The sequence below is a fragment of the Haliotis rufescens genome, unplaced genomic scaffold (genome assembly GCF_023055435.1).
Source record: "Haliotis rufescens isolate VD_foot unplaced genomic scaffold, xgHalRufe1.0.p SCAF_1, whole genome shotgun sequence".
Classification (NCBI taxonomy): Eukaryota; Metazoa; Mollusca; class Gastropoda; order Lepetellida; family Haliotidae; genus Haliotis; species Haliotis rufescens.
The window spans coordinates 70,223,746-70,245,196 of NW_025963779.1; the positions used below are offsets into that span (position 1 = coordinate 70,223,746).

A 21,451-nucleotide genomic window follows, 5' to 3' on the forward strand; every position below is an offset into this window, starting at 1 on the left:
GAACAATCTAGGTGACCTTGGTCCTATTTTTGTCATCAAAGAATTTCCTCTGGCCCACGTAACTCAAATCAAGGTCATAGGTCAATTGCGCAAACAAGAAATGTAACATTTATATTTTTATGTAAATTTGTTTAATATCAAATTACAAATAGATAAGTGAATAGTTAATGTGTCAAAATAACACGACAATTTTGTCTTCCTCCATAGGGTAATATAAGACCGTCAGTTTCATTATTTCATCCAAGCAATATTCAGTTCCGCGTGAACCTTGATCCGATGGAAGCACTAACACTCTTGTAACGCCCATACCTTTACACAATACCACTACCACTCTCTCAATACAGGTGCCCATAGGTGTGCATCTCTACGTGGTGGGACGTCACCCTCAATACTACGACCACCCGGACGAGCTCCGACGAGAACGCTGGCTCAGAGAGGAAGACAAGAGCAGGATCCACCCATTCGCCTGGCTGCCGTTCGGATTCGGACCTCATTGTACATTGGTGTTTTACTTCAGAAAAGAATCTACTGCCAGGTCTAATATAAATTACAACTCTCACCCACACGTGAGTGAGTGAGTTGGGTGAGTTGGGTGAGTTGGGTGGGAGGGTGAGTTGGGTTTAACGCCGCTTTGAACAGTATTTCAGTTGTATCACGGCGCGTCAGCTTAATGTGGGAGGAAAGCCCGAAGTGATGCAGGTCTCAGATGTCTGCCACTTTGGTGAAACCCACAGGCATGGTTATGGTGCTGACAAACGTCGAACATGATCGGGCCGAACCAGCATTCGAACCCATGATCATAGATTTCTGGTGTGCTTAAGGGACGCAACTCTGCACAACGAGTTGCGGCGCCGTAGATGACCACCATAAAGATTTATGATATTTATTATCTTAAGAAATATAATGCCTGAACCAATCAGCCGTATCACAATGGGGCGGTTGACAGTTGGTATCAAACTTCAGTTCAGTTACATGCTTGTCGTAAGAGGCGACTAACGGGATCGGGTGGTCAGGCTCGCTGACTTGGTTGATGCGTGTCACCGTATCCCAATTGCGTGGATCGATGCTCATGATGTCAATCACAGGATTGTCTTGTCCAGACTCGATTATTTTCAGACCGCTGTCATTTAGCTGTAAAATTGCTGAGTGAGGTTCACTCACTAACCCGTCATGTATATACACATGGGAAAAGGGTAAGCACACACGTGCACACACAGAGAACACATATACACACAGAGATACATACACGCACATTTCTTTTTTCATATATCCTGAAATACCATGTATGTTTGGGAAATATCTACATATGACCTTGACCTCACTTTCATAAGTACCTAAGATACCTCAGATACCTGCTGAAGGGTTAGGACAAGACAGAGAGTAGGTTACAATACTGTGTGTTGTCATAGTAGCCACGAAACAATTACAACACATGTAAAAGATACTGGTGTCTCTATTTCAATATGAAATAGGGCGGTCGGGTAGCCTAGTGGTTAAAGCGTTCGCTCGTCACGCCGAAGACCCGGGTTTGATTCCCGACATGGGTACAATGTGTGAAGCCCATTTCTGGTGTCCCCGCCGTGATATTGCTGGAATATTGCTAAAAGCGGCGTAAAACCCTACTCACTCACTCACTCACTCACTCACTCACTCCCACTCAATATGAAATACTTTGTAACAAAACATTTCAGTTCTTAAAAAATATAATACAGCATACGAATATTTAAATCTCATTTTTTATCTGGAATATACAGAAAGTGGTGCTTATTTTAATTCATGTTTCTCTTCATGGTTCTCAAAAGAATTAGAGATTTTTCTTATTTGAAACCATATAAAGTATATTGATCTCCTCAAATTATTTTGTCCATTTACACAGTCACAGCAGTCTTTAGGTGCAGATACAGTCTTGGTATTACAAATCCCTTCCCCTTTGACGCGACACCTGTGGACAGAGATAAGCTGTCAAGGACATCGTGACTCAGCCAGTTCCCCGTGTAAATATCTAGGCCTGTCCTAGCCAAGTCACCTCACACTCAATACATACTCGTTTAATGTAAACAATTTTAGTCAAAATCGTTTCATAATTTGTTAATCTAACGATTAATTACAGATTCTTTCTTATCAAACAAATCTCCGTAAATCAAAGCCCTCATGCGAACATCATCCAATATATACAGGGGAACTCCTCCAAGGGTTATATACTCACAGGCGGACTTAGCCTATTTATAATCGGCACTCACCTTGAATGGTTTACCCAAGCAGGCAACCATACGTCCGCTCTTTCTCGGACACAGTTCTTGATGGACACAGTACTCACTGCCACACTGCCACAAATAGTTTCTGATAACCTCACGACGCGCTTGTTAACCACGTGACCTTCTGTTGTGATAATGGCCGAACAGTGTACATAGGTATTGCGAAACTGGGTCATAGTATGTGTGACACAGCTAGTTGATTCGTTTAGCTAACCTGTTGAAAGTGAACCGACAAAGAAAAACGGGGGAACATTTTCCTTCCCACAGGCCAGGATGTCAATGTGTGCTTGGACAGCTAGAGCACGAGGCGGAGTGTTTCGGACAGCCCTGCTGGCGTTGAGGCGTTACAAGGCCACTGCAGCGTCTATTCAGCCTAAAGATGGCGGCGTGAAACCTTTCTCAGCTCTTCCGGGACCAAGAGGTTTGCCCATAATCGGTACGCTGTTCCACTCTATGAGAAATGCATCACGACTTCATGAATCCATCCAAGAACGTCATGAGACGTATGGACCAATCTTTCGCGAGAAACTAGGGATCCTAGATGCTGTGTTCTTGACGGATGTGGACGCCGTGGAATCGCTACTGAGGCAGGATGGGAAATATCCATCCCGTATGCAGGTCGACATTTGGCACGAGTACAGGAACAATTCGGGTCTAAGAAAGGGACTTTTGTTGAAGTATATACATTTTTTGACTTTTGTATGTGCGGATCTGTCTTTAGGTTAAGTGAATGAGTGAACTTGGCTTTACGCCGCTATTAGCAATATTCCAGCAATATCACGGCGGGGGACACCAAAAATAGGCTTCTCGCATTGTACCCATGATGGGAATCGAACTCGGGCCTTCGGTGTGACGAGCGAACGCTTTATCCACTCGGCGTAATCTTGTCCCACCATTCAGTTTCATTCAAAATTGAAATTTGTTGTTTTGGAAATTTAGAGTTAATAATTGAGTTGGTTTTAACGCCGATTGGAACAGAATTTCAGTTATATCAAGACGTGTCAGCTTGATGCTTTGGCAAAGCTCAACGATGTGCAGTGCAGGCCTGAGAAGGTTACGACTTTAGTGAAACCCTAGACGCTAAACACGAGCACGGACATGGTGATGTAACATCCAGAAACATGTTCAGGGCGAATCTTGGATTGGAACCCACGATCACAGGATTCTGACAAGAATAAGGGACGCAACTCTGCACAGCATATTGCAGCGACAATGACAGCTAAGCTCCTTAAAGTCAAAGTTGTCATGCGTACATATTAGTGATTCATACTATGTTCCTGCAACTACACGTATACTGTAGGGTCAGCACTTGTTACATATACATCTCTCTATTCAGCGAGGGCGAGGCCTGGCATGCTCTGAGGCGAGTGGTGGACAGACACATGCTGAAGACCAAAACTGTGGAATCTTATGCTGGGGATTTAAACATGATTGTCACTGAATTCCTGAACAGACTGAACAGGATTCTGCCCTCCGACAGACAGATTCCAAACCCTGACGAGGAGCTGTTCAACTGGTCCCTGGAATGTAAGAATATGAATTGTGTAGACCCAATTAATCTTGTGTATGAAAAGCCCGTTAAGATTCTGGGTCAGAATTTATTTTCCAGTCCCAAAAGGTTGTCATAATAATTGACCAAATATGTGACTTAGCTGAATGTTTTCTGGTATTCGGTATCCAAGCTTGTCTTTCTATAGATATTCTGGTTACGTATAGGTATTCTGTATCCAAGCTTGTCTTTCTATAGATGTTCTGGTTACGTATAGGTATTCTGTATCCAAGCTTGTCTTTCTATAGATGTTCTGGTTACGTATCGGTATTCTGTATCCAAGCTTGTCTTTCTATAGATGTTCTGGTTACGTATAGGTATTCTGTATCCAAGCTTGTCTTTCTATAGATGTTCTGGTTACGTATCGGTATTCTGTATCCAAGCTTGTCTTTCTATAGATGTTCTGGTTACGTATAGGTATTCTGTATCCACGCGTGTTTTTCTATAGATGTTCTGGTTACGTATATGTATTCTGTATCCGAGCTTGTCTTTCTATAGATGTTCTGGTTACGTATAGGTACTCTGTATCCAAGCTTGTCTTTCTATAGATGTTCTGGTTACGTATAGGTATTCTGTATCCAAGCTTGTCTTTCTATAGATGTTCTGGTTACGTATAGGTATTCTGTATCCAAGCTTGTCTTTCTATAGATGTTCTGGTTACGTATAGGTACTCTGTATCCAAGCTTGTCTTTCTATAGATGTTCTGGTTACGTATAGGTATTCTGTATCCACGCGTGTTTTTCTATAGATGTTCTGGTTACGTATAGGTATTCTGTATCCAAGCTTGTCTTTCTATAGATGTTCTGGTTACGTATAGGTATTCTGTATCCAAGCTTGTCTTTCTATAGATGTTCTGGTTACGTATCGGTATTCTGTATCCAAGCTTGTCTTTCTATAGATGTTCTGGTTACGTATAGGTATTTTGTATCCAAGCTTGTCTTTCTATAGATGTTCTGGTTACGTATAGGTATTCTGTATCCAAGCTTGTCTTTCTATAGATGTTCTGGTTATGTATAGGTACTCTGTGTCCAAGCTTGTCTTTCTATAGATGTTCTGGTTACGTATAGGCATTCTGTATCCAAGCTTGTCTTTCTATAGATGTTCTGGTTACGTATAGGTATTCTGTATCCAAGCTTGTCTTTCTATAGATGTTCTGGTTACGTATCGGTATTCTGTATCCAAGCTTGTCTTTCTATAGATGTTCTGGTTACGTATAGGTATTTTGTATCCAAGCTTGTCTTTCTATAGATGTTCTGGTTACGTATAGGTATTCTGTATCCAAGCTTGTCTTTCTATAGATGTTCTGGTTACGTATAGGTATTCTGTATCCAAGCTTGTCTCTCTATAGATGTTCTGGTTACGTATAGGTATTCTGTATCCAAGCTTGTCTCTCTATAGATGTTCTGGTTACGTATCGGTATTCTGTATCCAAGCTTGTCTTTCTATGGATGTTCTGGTTACGTATAGGTATTCTGTATCCAAGCTTGTCTTTCTATAGATGTTCTGGTTACGTATAGGTATTCTGTATCCAAGCTTGTCTCTCTATAGATGTTCTGGTTACTATAGGCATTCTGTATCCAAGCTTATCTTTCTATAGATGTTCTGGTTACGTATAGGTATTCTGTATCCAAGCTTGTGTCTCTATGGAGGTTCTGGTTACGTATAGGTATTCTGTATCCAAGCTTGTCTTTCTATAGATATTCTGGTTACGTATAGGTATTCTGTATCCAAGCTTGTGTCTCTATAGAGGTTCTGATTACCTATGAGGTTCTGGTTAAAAAAAGCCCCGTGCGTGCAGTGCTCGTCCTCCAAGAGGGTTTTGGCTAAGATTAGCCTTTTGAGCTTCCCGTGCTTGGCCCTCTGGGGCTTCGCTCTTTTGTTAATTCAGTATATTTACCCAAAATAAAAGCACACGCGTGCTAACCTCTATTTATGTGACTGTGCACATCTCAACATTGGAATATCTGTCTCTTTTTATTCGAATCGGCAGTGCGATAACTGTATTGTTGTTACTGAAGATTAATATTCTTTCCACAGCCATCAGCAGAATTGTGTACGAGAAGAAACTGGGGTGTCTGTTAGATGAGAAGAGCAAGGATGCACAGGATTTCATCAATAGTGCTCACGAAATCTTTGAGACAAGCAGGCAACTCGCGTTTCTTCCTCCTAGTGTTTCTAAAGTGATGATGCCGAAGCTTTACAAGCAACACATGACAGCCTGGGATACCTCATACCGTGTGGGTGAGTTCGACTCACCATCTTGCCTACCTCATACCGTGTGGGTGAGTTCGACTCACCATCTTGCATACTTCATACTGTTTTGGTAAGTTAGTCTGCTTCAGTTACCCATCCTTGCCGTAAAAGGCGACTATGCTTGCCGTAAGAGGCAACTAACGGGATCGGGTGAATTGGTTGATGCATGGCATCGTATCCCAATTGCATGGATCGATGCTCATGATATCAATCACTGGCTTGTCTGGTTATTTACAGACCGCCTTTATATAGCTGGAACATATCTGGATGCGGCCTTAAAGAACAATCAAGAAAAGTGAGTCTGACTCACGGTCTTGTATTCATCATACTGTGCGGGTTAGTACTCTTGTTTTACACTGGTTAAAGTGTTGAGTACAAGCCCTTGCTAAGATATTGCTTGAACGTGACTAAAAGTGGCATATATCCCTACTTGCGGTCTCATTGCCCGTTAGAGTGACTGGACTTTAGTGTATAACTGGACCATGACTGACAGAAATGCATAAATCTAAATTTGCACATTTTACGCCATCAGTTCTCAATTTGGACTTGTACACGTGATTGTTAAGGTGAACACTTGACTGTCGTATCTGTTTGTGTAGGGTGGCACCGGCAGGACCTCCTCTGTGATTAATATTCCTTTGGTTTGTTTGTTGTTTAACGCCGCATTCAGCAATATTCCAGCTATATGACGTCGGTCTGTAAATAATCAAGTTTGGACCAGACAATCCAGTGATTGGGAAACGATGACATGCATCAACCAAGTCAGAGAGCCTGACCAATCGATCCCGTTAGTCGCCTCTTACGACAAGCATAGTCGTCTTTTCCGGCAAGCATGGGTTGCTGAAGACCTATTCTACTACGGATCTCAAGGGCAGGTAATGTAGGATCGCCAGAATCACGGGAACGGATCCAGGGGTACGTGTAGGTTCATCGAAATGCGAGCCCTGGAGATACAGAGGTTCCGTGCGGAGTAGGACACCTTACCTTTCTGCGAACACATGGTGTCATCACTACTTGATAGTAATCCGGCATGGAACAACTGACTCTGCTTTTAGCTGAGATTTCTTATGATTATGAGACCGGCGCCGTGGTCTAGACGTAGAGCGTCCGCCCGGAGAGCGGAAGGTCCGGGGTTCGATCCCCGGCCGCGTCATACCAAAAGACGTTAAAAGATGGTACTTGTTGTTACCCTGTCTGGCGCTCGGCATTAAGGGGCTAAAAAAGGACTGGTCGGCTCGGAGTCAGTATACTGTGTCTGAGTGGGGTATTCATGTTAAACTGCGGCATGGTATCTCAGTGGGCTAGCACTATAAATCGGCATCAGTCCGGACTAGTACAAGCAGCCACACACACACGCGTGCATGCACGTCGCTATATAAGTGCAATAATCTTGGACGCGACGTTAAACCCAATCTCACCTCACCTCACCTCTTATGATTATGGAAAGGGTTTGTCACCTTTATTTCAGCCAAAGCTGTAATCGATGAGACAATTGAGAGGATTAAGCACAAGGCTGAGACGGGTGAAGGAGACGTTGGTTTCATCACCCACTTCCTGAGGGAGAACATGGACCTCAAGGACCTGTACGTCAACGTGTGGGAGCTGATGGCTGCTGCCGTGGATACGGTAAGTCCTTGGTTCCTAGCAAATCATTACCTATCTCGAAGTTTCGATAAAGACGAGCTAACGTTACAGTTCCGAGAGAATCCATGTTGCCACACTGTTTGTCTCGAATGACTTATAACTCGACGTATTTTCGGCAGGTTCCATGACTTCGAGTTTCAATATACTTAGGATAACATACTTAAAGAGGCTGTGCAAAGTGTTGATATCTCATATAAGAAATAAACGACTCGTGGTAATTTTTTGTCGTACAATAAAGACTGAAGTGATTTATTGTACGATTAACAATGACCAAGAGTCCTTTCTTTCTTACATATTGCGAACCTTGACCTCATTTGACCTCAAATGTCCAAGATGACAGCGATACCTGTTGTATAGTTGGTACAACAACACTGTATGCTTCTCTAGGTGATCACCAGCCATACGGAGTCATATCCCGTGATACAGTGTAGTCAAATAGTTATTATATAAAACATGTAATCTGATTATGAATTTCGGTTTCAGCATGGTAATACTATGTAAAGATAAACAAATGTGTTGCAGCAGACCATTGTCACACGATAAATGTTTTAAAATGGCTAATGTTATGGAAGTATGTAAGTATTAGCATTTCTCCAGATTGTATTCATGTGCATACCGAATGCTGCTTGTATAATAAGATCGATTTTATGAGGGATGAATTAAAGCACACAGTGTCAAGTCATTGAATTAATACTCTGCAACTCGATGTGCAGAGTTGCATCCCTTAGTTGTACCATGATCTGCTGATCGTGGGTTCTAATCACGTACCCATGTTCTTGGGTTTCACCAATGAAGTTAAGATTCGACGTCACTTGGAGTTTTCCACGCAGATAAAATTAACACATCGAGATGCGCGTTTAAACCAACTCCTTCTCTCACTGTTCAGACTTCATACACTACACTGATGATACTAAGCGAGATATCACGTTGCCCACGTGCACAGGACGCCATCTATGAAGAAATCACACGAGTTGTCCCCCCTGGCGAGCAGCCAACTGCAGATCACCTGAAGGAAATGCATTACATCAAGGCGGTCATCAAGGAGACGCTCAGGTACCTGCCAATGACGTCATAGCAGTCTTCTATACATTCTAAAAGGAGATGTACAACTGTGACGTGATATTTCTAACTATAATGAAGTCACCTTTGGACCAGACCTCGTCCAGCAAATGTTTGTAAGACGCAAGACTCAACTTGTACCGGCTCCTGCTTAGTGTAGTAATGTAGACATTAGACATTATCAATAGTACCCTATCCGCGCATCTCTCTCTCTATCTATCTATCTATCTATCTATCTCTCTCTCTCTCCCTCTCTCTCTCTCTCTCTCTCTCTCTCTCTCTCTTGCTAAGACGTATCAAACTATGAGTTCCATGTTAGGTTTCACCTCTGTATCAGCCTAACCATCTTTTTCCATGACAATGAACGTCATTACTATTTTCTCTACATAACAAGTCTTCTTCTTAATGAAATCAGTGGAAAGGATTTATTTTGAAGTTTACATTTACTGAAGTGACAGAGGGCCTTTAGGATAGTATATAAATCAAATGAGGTTCATCTCCTTTATATCCATTAGGGACCTACAATTTCATGTTACGTAATTTAGCTCCGGTCTTACCAGAGAAAGTAACTGTTCCCTGGACATGCCAGGTGTCTCGACAAGAATACATTCTGCACGCCGTCCTTCAGAAGGTAAACATGTATGTATGTATGATTCTTGACACCTTGTATTCCAGGTTGTACCCGACTGTTTGCGGCATCAGCAGGATCATGCAGAACGACATTGTACTTATGAATTACAGTATTCCTAAAGGGGTAGGTGTTCATAGTTGGAGGCAAGTCTTGAAAACATGACTCGAAAACGCCAACTCACTCTCGCGTTCATAGTGGCTTAATGAACTGATTAAAACAAACCGATTATATACAAGAGTGTTGGGGTATAGGTCCCCGGGGGCATCTTCCCGAGGCAAGAGAGTTAACTGACTTTAAGAGTCCAGTTTCCACCCTTGCCGAACTTGGCTGGAATTACTGGGCTCGATCGTTGCGCCACCAGTGGCTATATAGAGAATACTACACTCATTCTCGTTAGATACCATTTTTACGAAACGAGTGGACTTTCTATGGTATCTGACCGAGCGAAAGCGAGGTCAGATACCATAGAAAGTTCACGAGTTTCGTAAAAATGGTATCTAACGAGAATGAGTGTGGTATTTTATTTATTACCCACGTTAAATATATATTTAAGTGTAAATACATAACAACTTTCGTTTGTTGACAGACCAAACTGTAACCGGTTGCAAAATCTGGTTGCGTATGAATATTGATATATGCCCAAATATGGGCATTGTTGACATTTCTATGCATACGCATTAACAACATGCGCCTGCAGTTGTGTTTGCAAAGAAAACAGCACCAACGCTTAAGATCCTTTTGGAAGAAATTCTTCAACTTATGAGAATTCAAGCGCCATGTTGTTAGTACGAAGGACACCTATAAGAAAATTTGAAAAGTCACATAAGCGCCGCGCTTTGAATATCGGACCAACAGTCGGTCACTCGCACTGCCGCCACTGTGCAATCAAAATGATTCGGTTTCCTTGATCTATCAGCTGAATTTATATCATGTTCGTACCATTTTGGAAGAGGGAAATCAGAGTGTTCGCCAAAGACATTCATGTTAACTGTACCACCCTACTGAAAACGTGAAAATCAACAAACTCAAGTCTGCTTGCATGTCAGTGACAGCTTCGAACGATCGAAGGGCAAGGTCACCAGGTCATTTGTATCTGGTCGTGCAGTCGTGTACGTTCATTCATGAACAACATCTCCCGAAACACCGGCACAAAATACGCTTCGAAGGGACACTGATGGCACAACCGGATCATCCCAAGTAAGTCTAGATATCTGTCCGGATAGTTAAACAGACTTCATTTCACCACGCTTATCCTTTTACGTTAAATCAAATTGAAAGTTGCGAAAGTGGTCGGGTACGTGTGTCACGCTCATGGGGGACCCTCGCTCTATTTATATAACTCGATTAGATATCTGTATGTAATGTCTGTAGAAGCTAGAATGCAAACCGAATTTGATGCGTGTGACTATTTTGTTGGGTTTAATAAAGTGTTTGTAAATATCTCTCCTTCTCATTATTAATTTCTTCAGTTCTGCCCTGTAGGCTAGTTGCAAAATGAATGACGTCTCGCGATTTTTTATGAATGAAAAAAAGTAGTCCCTGTGTGACAGAGGTCACGGTTATCCAATCAAAACGAATAAAACAAGGTCAACCGTGTACGACACACGTGTGACGTACTGATTTTGTATCTTACCACCTGTATCTTCACCACGTGGGTAATAATAATACCAATTACGTCACACGTGTGTCGTACACGGTTGACCTTGTTTTATTCGTTTTGATTGGATAACCGTGACCTCTGTCACACCGGGACTACTTTTTTCATTCATAAAAATCGCGAGACGTCATTCCTTTTGCAACCACAAGGTAGAACTGAAGAAATTAATGAGAACGAGAGATATTTACAAACACTTTATTAAACCAAACAAAATAGTCACAGGCATCAAGTTCAGTTTGCATTCTATATAAGTTATGCATACAGCTTCTACAAACATTATATAATCGAGCGATATCCATTTACAATGTACGACTACCGATCAATAGAGCGAGGGTCCCCATGAGCGTGACGCACCCGACCACTTTCGCAACTTTCAATTTGATTTAACGTAAAGGGATAAGCGTTGTGAAATGAAGTATGTTTAAACTATCTGGACAGATATTTAGCCTTACTTGGGATGATCCGGTTGTGCCATCAGTGTCCCCTTCGAAGCGTATTTTGTGGCGCTGTTTCGGGAGATGTTGTTCATGAATGAACGTACACGACTGCACTACCATATCACCAACAGTGAACAGTTCTGATAAAAATCATTCGAAAGCTCCGTGGAAGTGTGCCTGACTTCTGATTTTGTGGCCCCAAACATCCCCTTGCCCTTCGATCGTTCGAAGCTGTCACTGACATGCAAGCAGACTTGAGTTTGTTGATTTTCACGTCTTCAGTTTAGGGTGGTACAGTTAACATGAATGTCTTTGGCGAACACTCTGATTTCCCTCTTCCAAAATGGTACGATGATATAAATTCTGCTGATAGATCAAGGAAACCGAACTATATTGATTGCACAGACGGGACACTGGCAGTGCGAGTGACCGACTGTTTGTCCAAAGCGCGGCGCTAATGTGACTTTTCAAATTTTCATAAAGGTGTCCTTCGTACTAACAACATGGCGCTTGAATTACCTTAAGTTGGAGAATTTCGTCCATAAGGATCTTGAGCGTCGGTGCTGTTTTGTTTGCAAACATAACTGCAGGGGCATGTTGTTTATGCGTATGCATAGACATGTCAACAATGCCCATATTTGGGCATATATCAATATTCATGCGCAACCAGATTTTGCAACCGGTTTCAGTTTGGTCGGTCAACGAACGAAAGTTGTTATGTATTTACACTTAAATATATATTTAATGTGGGTAATAAATAAAATACCACACTCATTCTCGTTAGATACCATTTTTACGAAACTCATGAACTTTCTATGTTATCTGACCTCGCTTTCGCTCGGTCAGATACCATAGAAAGTCCACTCGTTTCGTAAAATGGTATCTAACGAGAATGAGTGTAGTATTCTCTATTTATTATGTCCCTCCTAAACCTCTCCTGTGGACAATCAGATTCCACCTCTCGTATCACTTGCGTTTGCTTCACACAAAATGGTGGCGCCCAGTCAGGACGATCTGATCGATAATCAAGATCTATATTGTGATAAAACGGGTCTTACATCGCGAAATGCATCAAATCACGTGAGCACCTTGATTAAAACCATGAAAAGATTTGGCAAATAATTGCTGACAACGAGTTGGCGGTGCACATACTTTGCAAATCCTGCAATCGATCGAAATCTGCACGACAGTTTACGAACCGGATTTTGATTTCGGTGCGCGATTTTGATTGGACTATGCATAGACTCGTTAGTCCAGACAAAATGTTACTCCATAATACCAGCCTAGTTTGGCAAGGGTGGAAACTGGACTTTTTAAGTCAGTTAACTCTCTTGCCTCGGGAAGATGCCCCGGGGGACGCTGTGATGTCAACGAGAGGTAGCCTTGTGGTTAAAGCCTTCACTCATCACACCAAATACCCCGGTTCTGTTATCAACATGGGTACAATCCGTGAAGTCCACGTGTAGAGTCCCCGACCGTGATGTAACTGAAATTGTGCTGAGAGCAGCGTTGGGACAAAACCCTGCCGCTTGACAACTTAGAGATGCACCAAACATGACTCGGCTTCATTACACAACACATCGCTTTGTTACTTTTAATATCTTTCATGTGAACGTAGACCAAGATATGGATGGACCCGTACACCATTGGACGTCTGGGATGTTACTACGACGACCCCGACACGTTCCTCCCTGAACGCTGGCTCCGAGCTACCAGGACCACAAAGACGAACCCTTTTGCGTGGCTGCCGTTTGGGTTTGGAGTCCGATCATGTGTGGGTCAGTATCCTCCATCTGACATCTTCAGGGTCCAGTTTGCCATCCGGGCATATTTCCGATGCAAAATACTAAAATGAAAAGGAAACACAATGCGATTACTCTGTCCGCGAGTACGTTCGAGGATATTTCCACATTCTAATGATCCGTAAATACGCGGATTCATGAAAACAATATCTACCATGTACCTAGCTTTAATTTGCCAATATAAACAATTCTTTCAAAACTTTTTCAACCAAAGACGCTGACCGTTTAAGCATGAACAAATTATGCTTTTTAATGCGAAATATTTTTATCATAAGATTTACTGAACAATGCGATTATTCCCGGTACGTCATCTTTCTGTTAAGCACACACGGATTTATTAAAACAATATCCGACAGTACATAGCCTTACACTTGCTCATGTAGATAATGTTGTATAACTTCTTACAGCTAAATACGCCGACCTGTTAAACAATATATCAGCATGTATACACAATTCTGTTTCGCGAAAACGTTTCAACACATGATGTTAAGCACCTGTGCTGCTACACTGATCTCCCGGGGCGTAGGGGTTGGCTCGTGGTTAAACCTGGCATACATTCCCAACACGGGTACAACTCGTGAAGCCTATTTCTGATGTCACGGGCCCTGATATTGCTGGAATATTGCTGAAGCGGCGTTAAACCATACTCACTCACTCACTTCGTCTTCTGGCTCCTTGCTATAGGACTGAGGCGGCCGATGTGGCGTCATTCTTTAATTCACTCTCTCACTCTCATCCTTTATCATCTCCCGGGGGCGGTCGGGTAGCCTAGTGGTTAAAGCGTTCGCTCGTCACGCCGAAGACCCGGGTTCGATTCCCGACATGGATACAATGTGTGAAGCCCATTTCTGGTGTCCCCCGCCGTGATATTGCTGGAATATTGCTAAAAGCGGCGTAATACCATACTCACTCACTCACCCGACTATATGGCTCACTCATATTTAAGTATTTCTCAACGAATGCAGTTCCAATTGTCCAACGAACACTCCGACGTGACTATCATGCTAAACGGTTGAAATGTATTTGAGTTTTGACAGCACGACACACATATCTGTGGACATTAAACTGTCGTGGACAGCTTGTTGAATTACACTTGTGCAAAGTTAGGCCAGTCTACATCAAGTCAACATAAGTTGGTCGAAAAAGATATTAATTTTGATTTTCTAATCTACTGGGTTTCTTTTCTTGACAGCTATGTTATCGGAGATTCTTAATGCTAATGTGTGGGTTTACAAAACATATGTATTTGCAGGCCGGCGCGTTGCTGAACTCGAGATGCAACTCTTAGTCTCACAGGTGAGCTTGTTCAGAGAATATATGGAGTGTGTGTGCTGCCAAGTTAATTAATGTGTGTAAATTTAAATAATTGTGGAGACGTGAAACCAAGGTTGAGCAGTGGTTAAAGTATTGATAGAATTGTCAATATTCAAAAATAAAACTACATTTTCCATAATGTACAAGGAATCTGCTCTTAGGAATCTGTATATACCAACAGCAGTTTTTGACAATCAAGGCTTATTGATTAGCTTCATCAAATATTAGTCATCTAAGAATTGCCAAAGTTAAATTTGAGTTAAAATATTTTGTTTTACATTTGTTTATGGTAATATTATTTGGAGCCATTTTGTCATCATTAACTACATTGTCACGTGACCAATCATAATATCCAATCATGCATAACATAAAAATTATATTTAACATGAACTGTTTGAAATGTTCGTTGCTATTCCCGAGTGTTTCAGTATATGAAATATCTTTGAGGCATATGTCCAGCTTAAATTAATTTTAAGAAGTCTTATTTTAATTACGATGTAAAAAATACCCTGCCTGACGAGGGATATACACACGTCAATCGCTCCGATATAGCTTCAACATATCCACATATCTTCATATACCAGTAAATGTACCCGAGAAGATTCATTTCTTGCCGTAAAATGCGAGCATGCTTTCGTAAGCGACGACTAACGGGATCGGTTATCAGGCTCGCTGACTTTTGATGCATGTCATCGTATCCCATTTGTGTAGATCGATGCTCATGGATTGTCTGGTCCAGACTTGATTTTTTACAGACCGCTGCCATATAGCTGGAATATTGCTGAGTGCGGCGTAAAACAACCAACAGCCACACGTATAATGTGCACATATGGACTTAGTGGTCTTGTAAGGAATCAAAGATTTGTGAAATGCGTTCCGAGTACTTCTTTTCATTACACGTAATAAATAAGACAGTTTATATATTGTTTCCATATTTACAAGTGTAAACATATACTGCTTACGGGGATCTTCTTCTTTTCTTCCAATCACACATTTATGTTTCAGTTTGTGCGCAAGTTCAGACTAGAAGCCATTTCTAAAGAACCAGTCCCAATGAAGTTCGACCTCCTTCTACTACCAAAGGATCCTGTAAGAATCCGTCTCACAGAGAGAGATTCACTGTAGCCATAGAATGGTAACATACCCATTGTGACCTCTTGTGTAACCCCCGGAAAAGCCGAATGTCGACCGGAAAGAGGCGAGTGGTTACGAATGAAGCATCCACTTGTGCTGCTCATCTGTAAATGCGCCAACAAAAGCGGAACATTTGTCAAGCTCTGAATCCGATTCTTTTAAAAAGAGGATACCATCAATCGCTTGGTCAAATTCAACGTTAGGCTTCGTTTCCATGACAACCATATATCGAGACAACATATCCGCCATAAATGCAGAATTGCTAATGAAATTTACTTTCAGCTGTCCTTTTGAACTATATGCTCTGTGATTCCATAACTTTGCGATTGTTTTATCGAACATACACTGTACATCTGTGCCGTTTTTGAATATCTTACGAAGACAATTTACTTTTGGATTGTGTATACGTGATGATCTGAGGTTTACAGATGACACGCGTTGAAGAATGTGGAATTCGAACTCTGAATCAGAGAATCTTATCCCCCCAAGGGACACAGCTCACCACAGCGATAAAACTGGTCCCACCATGTGAGGAGTACACAGTGTGTTTTTCATATGTAGCATGGCCGGGTCTGTTTGATTACTGCCCATGGATAACACATTTAGAGTGTTGATATACCCATGAACAACACATTTAGAGTGTTGATATACCCATGAACAACACATTTAGAGTGTTGATATAGCTACCCATGAACAACACATTTAGAGTGTTGATATACCCATGAATAACACATTTAGGGTGTTGATATAGCTACCCATGAATAACACATTTAGAGTGTTGATATACCCATGAACAACACATTTAGAGTGTTGATATACCCATGAACAACACATTTAGAGTGTTGATATACCCATGAATAACACATTTAGGGTGTTGATATAGCTACCCATGAACAACACATTTAGAGTGTTGATATACCCATGAACAACACATTTAGAGTGTTGATATAGCTACACATGAATAACACATTTAGAGTGTTGATATACCCATGAACAACACATTTAGAGTGTTGATACACCCATGAATAACACATTTAGGGTGTTGATATAGCTACCCATGAATAACACATTTAGAGTGTTGATATACCCATGAACAACACATTTAGAGTGTTGATATACCCATGAACAACACATTTAGAGTGTTGATATACCCATGAACAACACATTTAGAGTGTTAATATACCCATGAACAACACATTTAGAGTGTTGATATACCCATAAACAACACATTTAGAGTGTTGATATAGCTACCCATGAACAACACATTTAGAATGTTGATATACCCATGAACAACACATTTAGAGTGTTGATATAGCTACCCATGAATAACACCTTAAGATTGTTGATATACCCATGAATAACACATTTAGAGTGTTGATATAGCTACCCATGAACAACACATATAGAGTGGGGATATAGCCATGAATAACACATTAGAGTGTTGATATAGCTACCCATGAACAACACATATAGAGTGGGGATATAGCTATATGTAAACGAGGGGGGTTCAGATGGTGGAGACCATCTGCATATGTTTCCATGACGAGAAGTAAAGCCCTGCGAGTTATTTGAATGGTAAAGGCGTAGCTGGCCTTGGAAACCATACGAGGAGGTTGAGTAAGACCTATAGGTTCGGCCTTGAAAACATGGATCTCGTGGTGCCTAATATTTCTTGAATGATAAACGAATGGTAAAAGCTGTTGTGTATTGTTGTATTTTATGTCCGTGCGCACGTGATAATGGTGGCTCGCCCGGCAAGTGATGTGCAACCTACCGAGGCTTATGGTGGCTCACCCGGCCAGTGAGATGCAGCACATCGAGGCTTATGGTGGCTCACCCGGCCAGTGATGTGCAACCAACCGAGGCTTATGGTGGCTCACCCGGCCAGTGAGATGCAGCACATCGAGGCTTATGGTGGATCACCCGGCCAGTGATGTGCAACCAACCGAGGCTTATGGTGGCTCACCCGGCCAGTAAGATGCAACCTACCGAGGCTTATGGTGGCTCACCCGCCCTCCGATTTGCAACCTACCGAGGCTTATGGTGGCTCACCCGGCCAGTGATGTACAACCTACCGAGGCTAATGGTGGCTCACCCGGCTAGTGATGTACAACCTACCGAGGCTTATAGTGGCTCAACCGGCCAGTGATGTACAACCTACCAAGGCTAATGGTGGCTCACCCGGCTAGTGATGTACAACCTACAAAGGCTAATAGTGGCTCACTCGGCCAGTGATGTGCAACCTACTAAGGCTAATAGTGGCTCACTCGGCGAGTGATGTGCAACCTACCGAGGCTTATGGTGGCTCAACCGGCCAGTGATGTGCAACCTACCGAGGCTTATAGTGGCTCAACCGGCCAGTGATGTACAACCTACCGTGGCTTATGGTGGCTCGCCCGGCCAGTGATGTTCAACCCTCCGAGGTTTATGGTGGCTCGCCCGGACAGTGAGATGCAACCTACTGAGGCTTATGGTGGCTCACCCGGCCAGTGATGTGCAACCTACCGAGGCTTATAGTGGCTCAACCGGCCAGTGATGTGCAACCTACCGAGGCTTATAGTGGCTCAACCGGCCAGTGATGTACAACCTACCGAGGCTTATGGTGGCTCATCCGGCCAGTGATGTGCAACCTACCGAGGCTTATGGTGGCTCGCCCGGCCAGTGATGTTCAACCTACCGAGGTTTATGGTGGCTCCCCGGCCAGTGATGTGCAACCTACCGAGGCTTATGGTGGCTCGCCTTGCCAGTGATGTGCAACCTTCCGAGGCTTATGGTGGCTCGCCCGGCCAGTGATGTGCAACCTACCGAGGCTTATGGTGGCTCACCCGGCCAGTGATGTTCAACCTACCGAGGCTTATGGTGGCTGTGATGACTGTCCGTATGTCCTTTTGTTATACCATGTGCATTTTTACGGGTACCCGAAAAGGTGTTTAGGGATTTTTCACTGTTGCACGTGCATCTTCCAAACCACCGAGTTGTGTTTCGGCGACTGTTTCAGCTTAGGAACATTTTGATAACGTTTGTAATTTCAACTCAAATCAGGTGAAGTTAGGCAGCGTTTTTGGATGGGTTACCGCGTTCGGGCAGTTTGGCTCCTGAGAGTTTCTAGGGCTTCGGTCCTGCCCCACACTGAATCACATGTAACACATGTGATGACTACATGAGAAAATGACTTTCTTCTAAATGCCAGCAGTGAATGGGTACCCGGTAGAATGTGATGGTTGTTAACCTTCTAGCGCCCGACAGGCAGCTTATGTTGTATACTCCCTAGGGAGCTGAGAATGATTGTTGAGCGCACAGTGATCCAGCTAGTGACCGACGTAATAGTTGCGCATTGAGCATGCCCCTGTGTGGTGTGGAAATATGCGCAATGTAAATGGGCTATTATAATTATTATTATTTCTTTTCCCCGCTAGTTTATCTTCAATACTCTAACATAGAATCAGTTCTGGAAAAGACAATATTCGTGCAGTTTGCAATATTTATTGACGTTATAAAAAGGATAACTGTGAACAGTGGAATTTAGTTTCCCAGGGAAACCAACTGGCAGGAATACTGCCCCTGTCTGGACTGATAAGGTCTCTTACTGACGACAAATGGCCTTGCGGAGGTGTCCTCCACTTAGTTAGACGTCCCAATAGTTAGACAGCTTATAACAACACTTTAAACGGTTGAGTGCACACTAATCCTTATGCTTGTTACCTCAGACTTTAAAATGGAATAGTCCAGATAAGATCTGACAAACAAAGCAAAGCAGCTTTAAATAGATACTTTAATATTACACTTAACATTCAATGACACTTTACATTTGATAAATTTTATACAGTTTGTAACACTTTGTGACAGTTTTTGGTAATGTACACTTTACATTTAATAACTTTTACAGTTTATTTATCCCAGGCGAAGCAAGTGTGCTAGGTGACAGAGGTCTGTTGAGTCGCTCTTGAACTTCTGTCCTCAGTTGTCGAAAAAGCCGGCCATAGGTTGTTGCTTGGCGATCTGGCAAAAGGGCGAACACTAGAGGGAAGGTGTTGGGACCAACTCTGGCATGAATGATGTATACTTGATCCCATAAACCTGGACATGCTGTGAAGGTACCATCCATGTAAAGGGTGTCAGCTTCCTGGAGGTCTTGTATCTGTTCTGCAGTGGAGAAAGCCAGGATCTTGTCATTCTGAACAGTAGAAAGGGACGTTCATCTGTTGTCTCTGACCATTTGTCTTCAATGTCTACTGCTGACCGCGACCTGGGTAACGCTGGAATGTAACGCCTGAACAAGAGCAAATGAACAGTTACACATATGTTACATGAAATATTGATAATGATTTCATTAACTTGAAATGTTTAAGAGCGAAACAAGTTATGTTGGACGTAAAAAAAAGAAGTAAATTCTAACCAAGTCAAAAATACGGGATGATATTTACCAGTAAAGTGCATTTTTTACGCTCTGAAATGATGGCATCGCTGGCATGTTGGGTTCATCTACTTGAGTGACTTGCTCCTCGTACAATGCCTGCATCTGTGTGGTTTCTTCTCGCGCTCTTTTACGAAGATTGCTGACAAAGTTCACTCTGGTTTCATCTTCAGGCGGATGTTATGTTCCGACTGATTGCAAAGAAAGTCACCGACAGTCGTACATTTCCCATTGCACGTCTTGACGACACATCTCCAATGTGTGCAGGTTTGCCCCTCTGGGTTTCTGTTGTAAATATATCCATCTAATATCAACTGCTCACTTCCACGCCGAGAGGTGAGGTACTCTACTTTCCTTAAACAAGCAATATCGATACTGATAATCATTTTTATTTGTTTGATGAGTAGATAATCTAAACTCAACTCCTTCAACTGATCATACAGTAAGACAATTAAGCTACTCCATAGTTTACATAGTTAATCTCATGCCTATTGAACGTGTGCTGAGAGTAAGGTAATTTAGGTTAATTAAACGAAATTATAACATATATACTCCCTAAACTGTGAGTCCCCTATCCCTACTCAGTACTTTAATCTAATTAGGACTGATCCATTACACCTGTAGGTATATTCCCTCTTTGCCGAAATAAACATGTCTAACAATTGGGACGTCTAACTAATGGGACGTCTAACTAATGGGATATAACCCTTGCGGACTCTGCTATGTGCAAGATGTTCAATAGTCAAAACACTAATGTTCACGATGTTCATTGAGGCCAATTAGGTCAATATACACAGGTTTATTTGTCTATTATCTGCTTATTCCATAAGTTGTTAATTGGATCTTGTATTTCGAGTTATGGAAGAAACAGTAATGTCTATGCATATTTATCCCAACGATGTGGTATAAGTAGCACATTTAGAGTGGAAGTAGCAATTTGTATTGACAAATGCTCATTATCGTAATACACGATGCTATTTTGAGGCACTGTTCATAATAATGCTGGCCATACATATTTACTTATTTATATTTATTTCCACAGACGTTAAGCTGGTATTATCAGCCATGTTAATGTAATGTAGAAGGAGGACTTTCCCATGAAGAATGTTCAGTGTAGTATTGCTGAATAATATTTCCAGGAATTGTTAATAATAATGCTGACTTGCAAATATTTATATCTCCAAGAGGAGGTGGGGACATGGGTGGCCCAGTCGTCTAAGGCGCCGCGATTCGCTGTGCAGAGTTGCGTCCCTTGGACACGCCAGAAACCTATGATTGTGGGTTCGAATCCCGGTTTGTCAG

General features: G+C 42.2%; 1 protein-coding gene across 1 annotated transcript; it reads left to right on the forward strand.

The window, feature by feature from the left end:
• Nucleotides 1–2,382: 2,382 nt before the first annotated feature.
• On the forward strand, nt 2,383–17,434 carry LOC124134044 (1,25-dihydroxyvitamin D(3) 24-hydroxylase, mitochondrial-like). Its single transcript, XM_048400181.1, has 9 exons — nt 2,383–2,932; nt 3,592–3,782; nt 5,842–6,045; nt 7,526–7,683; nt 8,588–8,754; nt 9,436–9,514; nt 13,104–13,263; nt 14,540–14,583; nt 15,607–17,434. Exons 1-9 carry the CDS (start codon nt 2,529–2,531, stop codon nt 15,724–15,726), a joined length of 1,527 nt encoding a protein of 508 aa, XP_048256138.1. The 5' UTR covers nt 2,383–2,528; the 3' UTR covers nt 15,727–17,434.
• The last annotated feature ends 4,017 nt before the right edge of the window (nt 17,435–21,451 follow it).

Bases quoted from the DNA above. Each gene is read 5' to 3' on its own strand.
- LOC124134044 (XM_048400181.1), top strand. From the start codon at position 2,529: ATGTCAATGTGTGCTTGGACAGCTAGAGCACGAGGCGGAGTGTTTCGG. The intron at 8,755-9,435 runs GTACCTGCCAAT...CTTGTATTCCAG, and splicing joins GTCATCAAGGAGACGCTCAG to GTTGTACCCGACTGTTTGCG. The intron at 9,515-13,103 runs GTAGGTGTTCAT...ATGTGAACGTAG, and splicing joins ATTACAGTATTCCTAAAGGG to ACCAAGATATGGATGGACCC.